The 17,765-nt window shown below is 41.8% G+C and overlaps 1 protein-coding gene across 1 annotated transcript; it reads right to left on the reverse strand.

The window, feature by feature from the left end:
• Nucleotides 1-5,838: 5,838 nt before the first annotated feature.
• On the reverse strand, nt 5,839-14,976 carry flrt2 (fibronectin leucine rich transmembrane protein 2). The gene is given in 11 exon segments (XM_034228690.1): nt 5,839-10,249; nt 10,251-10,310; nt 10,313-10,564; nt 10,566-10,631; nt 10,633-10,938; nt 10,941-11,161; nt 11,164-11,287; nt 11,289-11,351; nt 11,353-11,796; nt 11,798-12,347; nt 14,438-14,976. Coding segments are annotated over 10 exon segments (1,980 nt in total). The 5' UTR covers nt 11,906-12,347; nt 14,438-14,976; the 3' UTR covers nt 5,839-9,913.
• Between the last annotated feature and the right edge of the window lie 2,789 nt (nt 14,977-17,765).

Here is a 17,765-nt window from a genome sequence, read left to right on the forward strand (position 1 = left end):
GCTCCGCCTGCTTATATAACTAGGGTTACAATACGTAACCCCCTGTTATGGATGCTGATAATTAACAGCAGTCTTTTTTTTAAACAAATGAGGAAAAATGTGCAATATTATATTAAAGGAATGCCATGATCACTGTGGATATCTCTCACTTAAAGGTCACCTATCATGCTATTTTTAGGCAATAGCATAGGTCTCAAATATATAAAAATATATAAAAAACATGTCGATGAAGTGTTTTGCTCAAAATACCAAACAGATCACCCATTCTAGCCATGCTGTCACGGTGTGTGAAGCAGGCAGGACCCAAATGCAGATTAAAGTGACAATTCCTTTATTTCAAGGCTAAGTGATAACAAAGACGTAACAGAACACTCACCGACGAACTAGTCATGACACAAGACGAACCGATAAAGACAGACGGAAAACCCAGAACTTAAATACACCCAGGACTAATCAAACAAACAGGTGAGGAGGTAGGAGAAAACACAGAGGCACCAGGTGAACACAATCGGGTAATCAGGGAGGGAAAACAGACAGAAAGCAACAGGCAGGAAACGGGGGTGAACAATTTACAAAATAAAACAGGAAACCCAAAGATAGAAAAAGACAAGACAAAACAACAACACAGACAGATCGTGACACATGCCTCATATCCCTCTATTTCACTTCCTGTTTCAAAAGTGCTGATTTTGTGTATAAAGCTTTAAATGGCAGATGCTGCCGTGATGAAACGCCATATCATGGATTATCAAGGATTATTTCTGAAATAGTATGGAGCTCAAAGGCTTTCTCTCTTGCTGGTTATACCACAAGGTGAGTTCCTTTTTATTTCCTGCTTCTTCACACACATGCTCTCTCCAGTACAGGTTAGCTCTGAGTGTTAGTCATGCTAATGTGAACACCGACCATATTACGTCCAAAACAGTCGGGCTTTTTTTCTGATAGCAATGTTTCTGATAGTGCTGTGGGTCTGCATTGCCGATATTACGTCACATCGGACACAAATCTGGATCAGCTCCGTTGTTCCCCCGTTTTTAGAGATTTGAGTACGGAGGAAAAGAGAGAGGGTTTTATTTTCTGATGCTGTGTGAGTTCCCTGACACACCGGGGACACATCTTTATGTATAAATGACATAAAAAAGTTTATTTTGCATGATAGGTCCCCTTTAAGTCATATGTGACATCCACATTTAATAAAGCTTCTTAACGATCATTTTCATAATACCAATGTATGTATTTACAGTCTAATCACCAATCGCAAATGTATGTGCCATTTAAAACACTTTTTTTTTCATCACTTTTTCAGTTTACCATTAAATGCAAATGTAGATATTACGTATTACCACCCCAATATGTAAATAATAACGCTAATTTGGTGCTTTTAGCTGATTAATACTTGGCACCTTTATTTTAGAAAGGTTTATAACAGTGGACTAATTTTGTATTTATTAAAATAATGCATTTTAACATAATATGTATTGTGTTAATCCTTTTTTCTTGCGTTAAATATCTGAATACTTTCTTCCACCACTGCTATTCTTGCTACTATTTCACCTCCGCACAGTCTGTTACTCAGTCAACAGAGCACTGCAGAGTGTGTGATTGTAACACTATTTCCACTATAGCTTCATTCACACATTCACTTCTTAAAGCACTAACTCTGACCATATGTTGGCAGCATGATGCACATTGGCTTGGGAAAACTTAGGAAAATGGTGTTAAAAAGAAAACTGTATTGTGTTCAGCCACAGAAAAGGCGTAATCAGATTCGTAATTAGTACAAATTGGGATTATTAGCAGGACATGTGTTTAGCACATGCAAAATACAAATATGCAAGACTTTGTGAGAATGACTCCCTCAGTAAAGCCAGAGAGGTGAATATACATTTTTTTTCTTTATAATAACATTTGGGGTTATAGTTTGACTATTTTTTAAAACCTATATCCCCTTAATGTGTGGTTCACTTCAGAGAGCATGGTCCCCTAATGATGTTGCCATACAGCCAAACTGCACTGTCAATTTGTTTTCCGGAGAAATACGTTTTTGTCCGGATTATGTATGCTTCTAACATTTCACAAATATATCCGCAGAAGTCTGCATAGAAACAGGGTTTGGGTAGAAAGTGGGCTAAACAAAACACAAGACTGTCCCCCAGGAGACTGGTGTGGGTGTTCCGTGTTAAACCAGAAGGCAACGTTTAGTCATTTCAATCAACTAAGCTAAATAACACAATAAATGTGTTTGGGCAAAGCCAAACCATGGTCTTTTACTAAACCTAAGTTTGGTGTGTTTTTCATCTACAACACATGTCAAAAACTGTGACAGGATTCAGGGCGAAAAAAAGCTTCCCTCTGAATTCATTCGAGAATGCAGTTTGAGTGTTTGTTTTGTAGGAGACAGGTTTTCTGCAGAATATAAAGGAATATAATACAGCACAACCACAAAATAAAAAAGGGACAGAACAGTAGATGCAATGCCTCTAGCTCCTGGTGTCGACACAAACTGACCATTGCAAGCTTCACAATGGTAACATTAGTTGCAGGTTGCATCTAGCTGGTTGCATCACACTGTTTACAGCAGGGTTACCTCCATTGTGTCGAAGATGCCTTCCAGACCTTAGAGCATTTCAGGCTGTTTGACAGCATAAAAACTCATTTTGTCACCAATTAGGACTCCGCACAGCTGGCAGGTCACTTTTCTCAACTTGTAAAAGAGTGTTAAAGAAAGTGCTGTGGTTTTGAAAGCAAGTCTCACGTAAGACTAAAGACTTATCAGGCAATATATTCATTTTTGTACGGAAAATATGTCAGCTATCTCAAGGGCACAAAGCACATTTTATATGCAGCTGTAGCAGAAATCAGGCGAGACTTCTGTTTGCGTTTTCAGCCTTGCATGGTAATCTAAAATTGGGAGGACAAATGTAATTTGCATCTCCTAACATTCCCCTGATTGATGATTGTATAAAATACCCCCTTGTGTTCATTGTTAGAATGCTGCCAGAGGAATTCCTATAGAGTCTGCTGTGTTTTGGTCTCTTTCAAGTTCACAAAGTCACATTTAAAAGACTAGCATCAAATGGAGTAAGCACTTTCAGGAAACAGGAAGAGAAAAGCAGAGCTTGCAAGTCTATTTTCTATTCACACAGGAGTACATATAAACTATGCTTTCATTTTTTCATTTAATAAAAAAATAAAATAGCAATGTATTTAGTGTTTTCTACTGAATGTTCATGCCATTCACCGTTGGCAGTAAATGGGCAGAAATCCAGTGACCCATCCTGACACGCATTAGCCTGAAGTACTGTGCGAGAGCTGTAGGCCTCACCTGCATATAGCCTCTAATTAAAGGCTAACAGAGGGTAATGAAAGATGGGAATAACAACCAAGCACCGCTTTAAAACCAGCCGCTTCAATGTTAAAGTCTACCAGATGTCGATGTTTGTAACACCTGAAATAGGATTGCTTTAAATTGCATCCTTTAATGACTTTCCCTCCATATTGAGGCTGATTAGAAGACGGTTAAATGAGGATCACAAAGTAAAGCTGTTCCAGAGCTTGCACTAAACAGAGAATTGAATGTTCTTTTGGCAGGGAGACATTTCAAAAGCAGCTCCTCAGAGCGAACACCTGTTCAGCGTACGATTCAAAGGCAGAAAGTCCACATTTCATTAGTTTCCTCCATATGGAAGATGACACACACGCATTTGCATCTAAATAAAGCAAAATAAACTCTGCCCTTGCCGACTGCGTTTCCGTCGTCTGACAATTAGGAAAGTGCCGACTGCTGCAGTTCAAACTTAGATGAGTTACGATGTAGTGGTGTGTGTGTTGTCTTTGGAGCGGAACTGTACTTAAAGTAACACAAGTAACAGAACTTGTGGAAGAAACAGATCCTTTACCTAAGAACAAGTACTTATTCCATAGTGAAATACTCTACTGTAAAAGTACAGCATTAAAACCCTGCTGAAATCAAAGTAGAAGTATTATTGTTCAGTAAAATGTCCCCATTCTGTATTAAGGTTTAACCCTTGTACGGTGTTCAGGTCTGTGGTATCCGTTTTCATTATTTAGCTAAAGAAAATTATATGATTCATTATTTTTCAAACTCACATTCAATGGCCTTGGCTCATTGCTGTGAAGAACATAATCAGAACACATTTTCAATGACCACCCACTGTACCCACCCCCCCCCCCCCCGACGAAAAAAAAAAAAACGAGAGCCACATGACCAGTGGTATTTTAATATAAAATAGGTTGATTTTGTTGAATTGAAGCCCAAAAAGGCAGCGGGTAACAACAATATGAACACCAGACAAGGGTTAATTAGGATAAAGGTTGTGCTACATGTAACTCCTTGATATACTTTTGAAAAGTATAATCTACAGTAATGCATCATATTCTATAGATCATCATATCTTTGTAGCTGTCTTGTGAGAAAGACATTTATTTAAAAAGTCAGCCATTAGAATTCTCCCTCATTCAATTTATACTTCAGATCAGAAGGATTCAACATCAACACATCTGGAGATTCATGGTTTTCACTCGACGAAAAGGGCAGTTTTAAAAGCTATCAAAATGAAAAGTATAAGAGTGGTTAGGAATTGCACATTTCTGATTTTTATTAATTAAATGAACTTAAATATGGAGTAAATGTACTTGAGAAAATATAACTCAAAATGCTGAACAATGACCCCTGTGGGTGTTTCACTTTTAAAAATACCAAACTATATAATTGTATTATGACTAATGTAGCTTTCAGTTGCTGTGTTGCTTAATCGGGTCCATGCATTATATTGTATGCTTTTATCCTACAATATGTGGACATTTGAAATGATCAAGTTGTGAATATATTTTAAATAACCCTCAGATTTCTGCTTATGTACAAACATTGGTAATGTACTTAGCATTAAAGCTCTAGTAGTCTATTTGCCTGCTTTGTTTCATCTAAAACTGTTCCAATTTACATATGGTTGGTATTTTTTTAATTGGACAATATTAGACGTTATCCAGCACCTGATCATTACATACTCTTTCTTACATCATTGTGGTGCAAACCCGATTTTGGCAAATCACTAGTTTGAATTAATATGAACTTAGACATTACGCAATAACTAAGTTATGGTCTTTAAACCCACTTACTGATGAATGCACAGTGGTGAGATGGTGGTGAGATCACACACTCTCAATCTTCCAGAACGCTCGCTACACAACACACAAGTAGGACAGAACAGCAAAGCAGATTATTTTAGTGCCAAACCCTTACCCACTTTGCCACCACAAAAGGCCGACAATTGTGCAATAACAAATCACATTTTGACATGTGGGGGTTTTGAGAGAAACACCAATTTCCCGCTCAAAATACCAGAGAGGCACACCCTCTTGTGTTTCAGCCCAATACATGTGGTTAATTGTCATAGCGAATTAAGATTGTGCTAATGTGGGTTTTTCTAGCCGACTGGAGGTTGCAGAGGCAACATTGGGATGTGGTCATGGGGAGGGGAAAAAAAGTTGGTAGGGATTTGGAGACTGAGCCCATTCTGGGACTTAGCTGTGCCGTATATGTAGAATGAGAGAGTATCCTGGATTTTCCCCAGCAGTATGCTAAGCTGCGGTGGCTACGCTAAGATGTCTCAAGCTTCCCTTATAGAAATAAGAGGATAACTTGGCATGGTGTGGTACACATCTTTGATCCCCAATTACTAGTGTCCGACCCAAAATACATTTAGCTAAAACCCTGTGTGTAATGTACAAACTTTCCCCCGTCTTGCCACAACTCATACGTAAAATAAAAAGAATGTGGGATCACTCATGAACAGAATATACTTTTCTAAAATGAAGAAGGATTGATCGCCCAAATCCAATGGCTCTTTTATTTTCAAAAAGCTTCACTTAAGTATTTACAGTTTGTGCAAAAACATTTAAAGGTTTTCAAGGACTTTACATTGTAAGTTCAACCTCAAGGCACATACATGGAACAACATCAATATTTCATCATGAGAACAGAAATGTAACTTTGGTTCCTAAGAAAACTTGGTGTGGATGGCCAACGTAACACTGCGGCGTCTCCATGAGTGTCCCGTACGCAGTTGCTTCACATGCACTGTAACTTTCAAGCCTTCTTTCTCAAAACTCTCCTGTATGGTTGCTCATACTGTACCTCAACCACCACTGGGGGATTGCTAGAAAAAGAAAAAAACCCGGTAAGATAAACAAATGAAAGGCTATGAAGCTAAATACAGTACATGCAAAAATCCTTGAATGAATGTTACTGGCTAATAGATATTTGTAGTTTTGCCTGCAGGTAGAAAGATGATTTTAAACATATTCAACTCTAGGAGATTAAACATCATTATTTCAACATGATTCAATGAGCTTTAAGGGAAATTACTCCTCGGCACCCAGAAACAGTAATAATCCTACACTAGCAGTCCTTGATACATTTTGTGTAATTCCATGGTCACGGATCTGCAGCCGCGTTCTTTCATCAAGAAAATTAAGAATAATGTGCGCTGCAAAAAAACCACCAAAGCTTCAAAGCACGAGTCATTAGCCATGCACCGCTTAAGGTCTGGCACTAGGGATGAACAGTCTCTCGTTAGCTACTGTGCGTCATGCTCCGTGTTGTTCTTCCTGTTAACACTGTTATTGTTGCTGTGCCGTGGCTGAAAATGTTTAAGAGTAATGTGCTTTCTTTTCTGCATTCTTGTTGCCATCTCTTTATGTCTTCTCCTTTCTTCCTCCCACTAAACGCTCTCACTAGCTTATCATTCAGTCCTGCATAAAAGGTAAGGCAAATATCTGTCTCCGTTACACATTCACAGACAGGGGAGATACTTTATGTTGCGACAGTTTGACCCCATTTGTTTGCTCAGCATGTGACTTTAAGGGGCGCAACACAGAGCAATAAATGATATTTGATGTATATGTTCAAGTGTTTCTGCGTGGGGGTTATGTTCAGCTGTGGATATTCATAGAAAAAGGTCGAAATAAAAAGTGGAGATGCCATGATAACCACAGAAGATCTTATTTTTGATAAACCCAACGTGAATAAATACCCATCTAAACATGTCATGTATTGAAGTCTTAAAAACATACTTTACAATCATTTTGTTGCAAAGCAAATGAACATATTTTGTATTATTATCTTTATTCACAGAAGGGAACAGTTTGTAATTTTGCCAAATATTATATTGTTCACTTTCTTGCTAAGAGTTAGATGAGAAGATTGACCCCCTCATGTCCCTACTGTAAATATGAAGCTAACAACAGCAGCCATTTAGCTAGCTTAGCAGTATTTTGTAACAGGGGGTAATAGCTAGCCTGGCTCAGTCCAAATGTAGCAAAACCCATCAACCATCACTTATTAACACAATAGGCTATATGTGTCCATTCAAAATAACTCTAAAAGTGACCATGTTGTTTGACAGAAAAATGTTTCTAGTTTTGGACAGAGCCAAGCTAGCTGTCTCCAGTTGTTATGCTAAGCTAACCTCACTGGCTGCTGCTGGTAGCTTCGCATTTAGTTCACAAACATCAGATGATATGAATCTTCTCATTAAACCACAGCAAGAGAGTCCATTTGAATATTTCCAAAAACTGAACTTATGCTTAATTGTGGAAAAAGGTATCCATTTGCTTCTAAAAAGAAAATACAACAAAAAGGTAAACAATAACGACACTGCATGACGTGTTGGGACAGATTTCATTCAATCATTGTGTTTGGTCATGTTTAAAATGTGAACAGATTTTCAACACTGGGGCTAAGTGTGCGCACCACCTCAAATTCAATTCATCGTGATCGGAGCTATCGCTGCAATTATAGTAAGTGCAGCTACTTTTGAGATATCCAGAATGAATAAAGAAATTCCTCTCAAAGATTATCTTGACACTGGAATAACTTGAGTACAAGCCCTTACAAATATTTTCCCTTCAGCCTAGTTTGTGTCAGTTATCTACCGTGTTTGTTGGAGCAGCAGAAACTGTGAGCCCCACAAAGAGTTAACACACACTCAGTCTCCCAGTGTGAGCTCCATGCAGCCAAGTGAAAATAAGGTCTACATATTTTCTCCCTTTTTTGGTCGAGGATTATGAGGAGAGGGGGAAAGGTGGGGGCAAAAGGGTCGGCGGTGGGAAATCTAAGCTTGGCCCCTCAAACTAGAATCTTGTCAAATCAAATAGTCTTCTTAAGAAGTGAATAATGAAGACCTCTCACTGGCACATGGCATGCAAAGAGCTGCCACCACGGCGCACAAGCTGAAGGGCAGGGAAAGTGTTTTAATTGAGCTCATGCAGGGAGACGGGAGGGAAGGACGGAAAATGAGGGGAGATAGGGCGAGGATCATCATCGAAGGAACTAATGGTGTGAAGTGAGCAGGTGCATTGTTCAGGTAGAGCGAAACCATAAATGAAGTAGACAGTCTCATAAAATGTGCACAAAGGGTTGAATGATGAGATGCTGGATGAGCTTCTCAGTCACAACTGTGTGCAGCATTGTGAGGTTCCATGGGCGGAGCACGATCCTATTGTGGTCATTTCTTAATTGATCAAAAAGCCTAATGAACGCTGGGACACGGTTGGAAATAAGTGGGTGTATAATTAGCATTATGTGTGTGCTTTCTCAAAATGCATCGCACTCACACACACAGAGCTCGGGAACATAGGCCTTCCAATCATGATGGACCACAGTGGTGAAAATCGATATCATTTAGCCACCGAACACAGAAAACACCGTTAGTTTTAAATGATTCCACATCATTAAGTAGCTCGATGAGCAATAATACGCTAAACAATGTTGTTTGAGCATGAGTAATGTCGTCTGGGTAATGGACTCTAGGGGAATTGTGGATGTAAAGGGATCTATGCAGCTTTTTCTTCCTTCTTCCTTCCCTCTGTCTGTCTTGCCCTCTGTCCCACACACGACGCTAAGGGAAACTGCCCCCTTGTGGCTTCAATTGCCAAAACAAGGGAAAAAAAGAAGCAGAACAAATTAGGGAATTTATTCAAAAGGATCTGCGAGTCTCAGCACATCCATGCAACCTCATTAAGGACAAACATCCTTTGTTCCTTTTAAACTTGTGGTAATAATTGCACCTCCTCAGAAAAAAAAATACAAATATGATGAACATTACCAATTTATTTTCTCCAAAAAGTGTCTCTTGACTAAGCCCACCTTTGCTCCACTGTAAACCAGTAGAACAAAGATGATTTTAGTGTTAAGGCACTTATGGGAAATCTCTGTCCAGGCTTTTCAACAGCACCGATGACATTCTTCCTACAAAGCCGTCCACACTCCCTTCCATGTGATCACCACCTCTGCTCATTTCCTGCCTTGCTTCCATTAAAAAGAAAGTGCACTTCAGTCCTTTTTTTCACAACATACCGCTAATGAACCAGTGCTATATTTCGACAGCGCTCTAATCAGCAGTGTTTGGATTTCCTCTGTGCTGTGTTGTCTTTACTACTCTACTGTTGTACTGGGGAGGGTTTGTAGTGTTTAGAAGAGCAAAAAGGCCATATTTTGCTTCTGTGGTTAGCAAAGGATCCCAGCCCTCTAAGCGCTTCTCAACATTTTCCAAGGCTGACAGAATCAATCAGAAGCTACACCCAGGGTGCCGTGATTGTACAAATCCATGTTCATGTACAGTACTGACCATTAAAACAACGTTCAAAACCCTGCTGGTTATAACAAAAAAGTAACACTTGTATCTCTTCTTCTAAAAATAAAAAAGATAGCAGAGAATCCCACATTATTATCCATAGTATAAATTACATTGTAGACAGAACTTGGAAATATATATAGTACAGTTATATTTCACTAGAATTTTTGTATGTTTTTTGTTGTCTTCACAAATGGTGTATTTGTGTGTATTTATGCGTGTATTCATTGTTTATGGTATGTGAAAAGACTGCAGCATCACGTATGGCAGAACTCTGTACTGGGCACGTTGCTGCTCTTGCAGAAGGCTAGGCTGTTGTTACTGAGGTGACAGTCTCTAAATCCAATGCCCCCGTTGGGCGTGTAGATAGGCTGAATGCGGAAATCTCCCTTGAGCAGCTGCTCATTGTTCAGCGCCACTATCTGGAAACTGGTCTCAGTCATTTCCAGAATGGAGTTATCCTTCTTGGTTCCAGCCTCACCGTAGTCGTCTTTTCTTCTGCCCCGGTTGTATTTCCACTTGGTCGAAGATGACCGGCTCTTCCTGTGCATGTGCCAGCAGAACAGGCTGAGCAGCGTTACCAGGATGATGAGCCACCGCCCCACCTATGATCCCAGCCATTAGCAGCGTGGAATTAATGCTCTCCTGTGGAGATGGCCTCTCTCCCCCGGAGGCTTGGTAGACACAACAGCCTTGGTCCTGGCCTCAGAGCATATAGTATCCTCTCCGGGCCTGTAGGAATTTAGGGTGTCCAGAACATGCACGCAAATCCGATACACGGATCGGGGCTCAAGGTCAGTGAGGCTAATTTGCCGCCTGTCCCCACTCACAGTCCTCTCCCGCATTCCTTCGTTTATTTGGCTTTGGCCCCTTTTGACCCAAGTGACCTTGTAGGCTGTGACGGTGAAAATAGGAAGCCCAGCTCACCTCGATGCTGGTAGAGTTGACCACATGGAAGGAGATCTGAAGGGGGTCCCTCATAAGGAGGCAGGGGCCCAGGAGGGTTGTTATGGATTGGGGGTAAAGGGGGTGAGGGTGAGACAAAGTAGAAAGGGATGGATGTGCTGATGAGGGTTGAGATCATGGTGGTGATAGGGGTGGTTGTTGGTGGGGGAGGGGGTGTGGAGCGGAGGGTGGGCCAGGGTGGCTGATCAACTTCAATCGGGCACTCTATACTATCCAGCGTGAGCTCTCTGATTGCCATGCCGCGCACCTTTTCCGGACTCAGGCACACAAACCCTCGGGCGTTGATGGAGGAGGGCAATGACTTCAGCCACAACCACCGACCCATTTCACAGCACAGTCACAACGCCAGGGGTTATTGCGCACCATGAGATGCTTTAGGCTAGACAGGCCATCAAACACGCCCTGTGTGAGAGTCTGAAGCTGGTTACTGGAGATATCCAGTCTTTCCAGCCTGTTCAGCTCAGCGAAGGCTGCCACAGGGATCTTGTCAATCTGGTTATCCTGCAGGCTCAGTTTGACCAATGCCTGGCTAGGTAAGAGGGAGGGGGGAAGGTGAGTGAATTGCGGGCCAGGGCCAGCTCACGGAGGTTGGTCAGTTCCTGGAAGGTCCCTGGTGCAATACCCTCGTCCGTTAGCAGGTTCCCGTCTAGCAGGAGGCGTTGCAGGCGTGGTCACATTCTGAAAGGCCTCCTCTGCAATGTGAGCGATGCGATTCTCATCCATCCGCAACCTCTTTCAGGTCCTCTGGAAGGCCAATGGGAATGCTGCTTAAGTGGTTCTTGGTGAGGAAGAGGAGTTTGAGGCTTATTGCCTCCCTAAAGGCCCCTTCTTCCACCCCCACTGTGGAGATGGAGTTATCATCAAGGTGCAGCTCCTCTAGTCGAGTCAGCTGGGCCAGGGCTGCCCTAGAAATTGTTTGGATATTGTTCTCCTGGAGATGCAGGACCCTGGTGTTTTTGGGCAGATTGATGGGAAACTCATCCAGCTGGTTGCCGTAGAGATACACAGTCTCCACAGTGGCCACATTGTGAAGGTCCATGGGGAAGCCAGCATTATTTATCTGGTTGTTGTGTAGGAAGAGGACCTTGAAGCCGTCCTGTATCCCCTGAGGCACTGATGTCAGGCTGCGTTCGTTGCAGTACACAAAGGGTTTGTCACAACGACACTCTTCCGGGGCAAGACGCACCCGGGCTGAATTGCATTTGGAGGCTTAGGATTACAGTCAACCAAAATTGCAAGAATGAAGCCCAATCTTTATTCCAGGTTCCAGCGAGAAACTCCATAGTGGAAAAAAAAAAACAGGAAAAAGGAAACCAACGATATATAAAAAAAAACTGATAGGGGATTAAAGAAATATGAAATTCAGAAAGGCAATGACGTATATATCCACCAAAAACTAGAAAGGTCCGACTAGGAGAGTTTGGTAATGATGCAGTTAGCTGAGAAAACAGCTGGAAACCGTGGGAGTAATCCTGTAAATGCTAGTCCTCAGCTGAAGAGCGATGGTCTCATTAGTGGTGGCCAGTCTTCTGACTGACTCCATCCATGCTGAGACATCGGACCATAGCAGGACTCTTCACTCTGTGCTCCATGCAGAGCTCAGCCGGGGCCAATTTGAAGCCACACAGTAGAGAGCCACCACAGGCTCCACTCGCCTGTCCGTCACACACTGCTGGTCCCAGACCAGGACAGAGTCCAAGGGGGGTGACATTTGGATCCAGAGACCTGTGTGGGAAAACAAAGAAATACTGGATTAGTATATTTAGGGGTGGTCCGTTCTCAGAAAAAAAGGGGCCTCAATTCTCCCCTTCTTCCTCTTTTTCTTTATTTGACATACACCCATTCACACACACACACATACCAAATATCTTTCCATCCCTTGTTCTCTTTCCCTCTCCCCCAAACAGAGTCGCAAAACATACCGTTCACTGCCGACATCAAATTATGCACTGGCTTTAAAAAAAAAAAAAGAGGTCCAACCATCTGATAAATATTCAGAACAGCTCTTGCACATCCGGTTTCACAGACATAAAGAAGGCTTTTATGCCTTGCGCTCTATCAAAGGAGGTAATAGAGGACTGCAAGGACACACTTGCAGATCCACAGAGGTTCTGAGCAACATCAACGCTGCTTAATGGAAAACATGCTAACATGAGATAAGGCTAATGAAGACATCCTAGGCCTGAACACACCGTCGCCAAACTGAAGATTTAAAGCCGTGGAATTACAAAACAACAGGCAGTCGTGGAAGAGAGACCCTGCATGTCAGCTCCTCCTCTCGATGGAGTGACATACATGAGCTGTCAAATGAAATGGGATTGGAAAATAAATGAGTCCCTCCACCTGCAATAAATGATCGATACAGGCTATTTTTCAGCATGGAGAGGTTTGTAGTAAAGCACAAGGCCATTGGATTACAGTAGACCCCCAGATCCATTATTCCAAGTTTTATGACCCATCAAACATTTTTTCTCTTCATCTCTTTCCCCACATGATTGAAAGATACTGGTTGTCATCGGAGGCTTTCAGCTTAACTGAAGCTCCACCCTTAGTCAATGTTGGATAACACGCAATAATGGGAACGATAGGTTGAATGTTAAGCACAGGAACGGCCTTGAGTGTGGATTAAGACGTCCCGCAGGGTTTGTCAAAGAGCAGGAGTAGCCAGTTAGCCACATCGTAAAGAAAATAACTGGAATTCTTCCTTTTTACTCATTTGCAGATGTATTATGTCTGGAAGCCATTAAAGGGAACTATATATATCGTAAAAAAAAAAGGTGTACAAGAAGTATAAAGAAAGCCCATCTTCTGGCCTTCCCCTGCTTCTTTACACTGTTGTTTGTTGATGAGATACAGCCTCCATGGGCTCTTTGTGGCAGAGATGGAGAAGCAATCCTTTGACACACATCTGTGATCTACTTTTCTAAATTGAAAGAGCTACATTTAATCAAATAAGCTTCGGGGGGTATAAGCAACCACATGAGGCAATAAAATGTGCTGCCACAGCAGCCGAACCAACAGCAGAAGGCAGCAGCATCAAGATTATTATAGCTGCATAAATAAATGTCACCAAGAATCCACATTATAACCTTAAAAAGGAAAACCATGTCAAGTTGGACTTTACTTGACAACCCCAAACCCGATGACTGGTAGACATGGATAGATCAAGGAGGGAGAGTGACTTTTTTTTCTGCTTTTCTTTCATTTTGATTTAATTTCCAGCCGACTGAGCACAGTTTCTCAGCGCCAGATGAACGCTGTGATATGTGGCCAGGACAATCGGATTAGGAGTGGATTTAGCGACAGAAACGCAATTAAAAGTTTTAAATGGATAGGGTATTTAAGAGGCGATAAGAGGCGGATCAGGTATACTTCAAAGCCTGCCCAGTGAGCGGTGTTCATTTGAATGAATTATTTCAAAGGGGGAATTGAAAAACCGTGCAGTGCATTGAGAGTGAAAGCCTCCCCTTCCAAAAAAAAAAATCAGGTTTTCTCCCGGGTGAAAAATGTGGAGCGGTACGCTTTGTAGGGCATTAATCTTTAACACGATGAAATTAACCTACAAATGAATTGGATAACTATTTCATCAATCTTAAAACTCACTGTGAAGTGGTGAATTCATGCTTTGATTAACGGATTATTAGAGCTATAGTAGAAAAACGCGTGTGTGGATCTGTTGCTAAGAAAAGGGTTCTTTTTTAAATGAAAAACATTCCACATTTAATAAAAAACGAGCCGATTGATATAGTATTTAAGACTGTCGTTTGTTACCCTTATTCCTCTCCAACTGTGTTACTCAAAAACAGCCACTGTACCTTTGGGGAGCCTTTATCCATTACAAAACCCGTTCAACTTTTCCCTTTCCTTGCGCCTCTGTCCTTCATGCGGTCCCGCTGTAAGCCCGTGCGTAAAGGTCCGTTCGGTAAAGCTGGTGCGAGGAGTCGGTTCCGATCAGAAGCGTGGACCCAGTGAGTCTCCAGAACAGCATATTTTATATCCCCTCGAATAGTGTCTGCGCGTCCGACCCCAGCGCACCTTTGTTTTTGCGTCTTTCCAAACCTCCGTTTTTAACAGCGTCTGCAGCGCTTGAGGACCGAAGGAAGCGGCGGCAGGGTGATCGCGAGCTCTCCCCTTCCACACTGTGCCCGAACGGTGAGGACGCACTCTCCGAAGTGTCCTCCACAGGCCATGACGGCCAGCTGCGTCCGTCCGCTGCGCTCTTTTATCGGGGGAAGCTCAAACTTGCCTTTTAGTATCTACGCAGCTCAGACCCGGACTCCCTGCGAGTTGTTTTCTTAGATGGATTCAGTTGATAGTGCGACGTGTGTGCTCTGCTCACCTCTTTCGCTCTCTCTCTCCCTCTCTCTCTCCCTCCCTCTTTCTCTCTCCCCTCCCCTCCTCATAATAAAGAATGCATCCCCTACAGCAGCTCCGCAATGGCTTTAAGCCACAGATCCTCCCTGCTGCCCTCACACTGCAGAAAATAGTTTGTCTCTCAACACACTCTTATCCCCCACATGCTATTTGCCCGGCTTACCTTGCTTCGCGACCACGTCTGAGCTCTCATTTGCATTTTAATCACAACATTCAGAAATCCAGCTTGGAGTCACACTCTCAAAGAAGAATCACTAAAGGGCAGAGTCATTTAATGTTCCTGGTTATTTACAGACTATATCATTGGGGTCACAAAGTATTCCTGATGGGCCTTATTAGATGTAGTTTTGTTGGAATATTTATAGGCCTTCTGGTAGATTTTTTTTAAGGATCACTAACCCGAGTTCTTTTAAATTACTGCTGGATAATTATCCCCGAGTGAAAAGCTCAGGCTTGTCTTTGTTTCCCGTACTCTCTCCCAGTGATTTGAAGCATTTAGACACAGCCAGTCATTTCATCTGACTACATCGCTTCTTCACGCTAATACTGATTCAGCAGTGCACTCTCTGCTGCTCTGCCCACACACTTTAAAACACACACACACACACACACACACACACACACACACACACACACACACACACACACACACACACACACACACACACACACACACACACACACAACACACACACACACACACACACACACACACACACGGCATTTCGTGTTAAAGTCACGAAATTAATCTATTAATTCGTGTTCACCAACACGATTTCGCCATTTTTTTCGTATCACACAGAACAATTTTAAAAGCAATGTAAATAATAACAAATTAGAAGGAAAAAACAGATAATACAAAAATACAGATTTCAGTTTTCTGACACAGAACAATTTTAGAAGCAATGTATTTATATTGGTAGTATGTTTCGTGCCTGCACCAAATAATAACAAATTAGAAGGAAAAAAATACGGACGGCAAAAAAGCTCCAACATTATACAATTTAAAATAAAAGGGTTAGGCTTAGGGTAAGATATTGAGTAAGAAAATGTTTTTATGAACGACGCAGCTTCTGGTATTCCACGAAACATACTACCAATAGAAATACATTGCTTTTCATCGTGTTGGTGAACACGAATCAATAGATTCAATTAATTTCATGACTATAACACGAAATTCCGTGAGACTGGGTTGCACACACACACACACACACACACACACACACACACACACACACACACACACACACGTCTTTTCCTGCAGTTCTCTGTCGCAACACTCTTTTACACATCTTAAAACTGACACATGCATCTTTGTAGATTCATATATTTAGATATTTTTTAGTTGAACTGAAACTAAAGTGTACGTGACTTGAGGACCACAACCTTCTTTCAAATGAAAGGGAAGTGTTGGGAAGGTATACTTTCAAAATGTCATAGGCTACAGATACCCGTGTAAACATACTGTAAGTAATGTCACTTATTACTTGTGAAATATTTTCTAACAAAGGTTTTCAGCTTCTTCATCGAGTATTTCTGTGTTGACAGTATTTTCATTGGTCTTAAACAAGCTTTACTGTGCGAAATGTAATAGCTCTTTTCTGATTACAGAAGACACGTGTTATATTTTCCAGCACTTGAAAGACATTCTTGTATAATTGATTGGATTGGCACACAACTCTATGTGTGTAACTGCACATAGAGTTCATGGATCATGTCTGGACATAAAGACTGTGTAAGCCATCCTACCCTCAGTGTTGCATGCACATTTTTCAACGACTTTCTAACCTGTGTTGTCCAGAGACATGCCAAAACACACAATCATGCATGGCACAAAGCAACAGAATGAATGGTAAACTCTACATATAAGCTTTTTACCAAGAGTATATATTTGGAATTAAAGGTAGGGTAGGTAATTCACTTCAGAAACACTTTTTGTTATATTCCATGGAATGCTTTTAACATCCCGATAGCAATGAATACATTAAATGCTTTGATAATAAATACATACAAAAATGTCATATGTGGAAGCCGTGGCGCTGTAAAAAGCACGACCAATTATTTTAGCCGGTCCGGCTAAAATAACCTACCTGCCTGTCAGCCTTCCATCTCGTGCACAAACTTATCTCGCGCCCTCATTGGTCATGTAGAATTGGGAATGGGAGGGATGAAACCCTCTTTAATGGTCATACATGCAGAGCACACAGCACACACAGAGAAATGTGGCCTCTGCTTTTAACCCATCCTAGTACCAGGAGTCTAGTACTAGGAGCAGTGGGCAGCTATTGTACAGCGCCCGGGGAGCAATGGGAGTGAGGGGGGAAGGGGGGTGTCCGGTGCCTTGCTCAAGGGCACCACGGCAGGGCAGGAGGTGAACTGGGACCTCTCCAAGTAGCAGTCCACACTCCATATTTTAGGTCGGGGACTTGAACCGGCGACCCTACAGCTCCCAGTCCAAGCCCTTACTGACTGAGCCACTGCTGGACTGTGCGCATTTGTGTGTGTTGGAGGAGGGGCTCTGTAAGGAAGTCTGAAGGAAGGGGCATATTATTTTCGGCTGCATACTTTCACATTCTAGCGCACTCGAGCTGGTTTCTCCATTCCTACCTACCATACCTTTAACATCCAACATTTAATTTAATACCATTTATTTTGTAATTTAATTATGTTACACAGTTACTCCCCAACACTGGCAATAAAAACTACCTAGCCCAATTTATTACACCATTAGCTTAGGGTAATGTTGGCCAACACATAATGGATAAAGCT

This window comes from Gymnodraco acuticeps, unplaced genomic scaffold, assembly GCF_902827175.1.
Source record: "Gymnodraco acuticeps unplaced genomic scaffold, fGymAcu1.1, whole genome shotgun sequence".
Taxonomy (NCBI): domain Eukaryota; kingdom Metazoa; phylum Chordata; class Actinopteri; order Perciformes; family Bathydraconidae; genus Gymnodraco; species Gymnodraco acuticeps.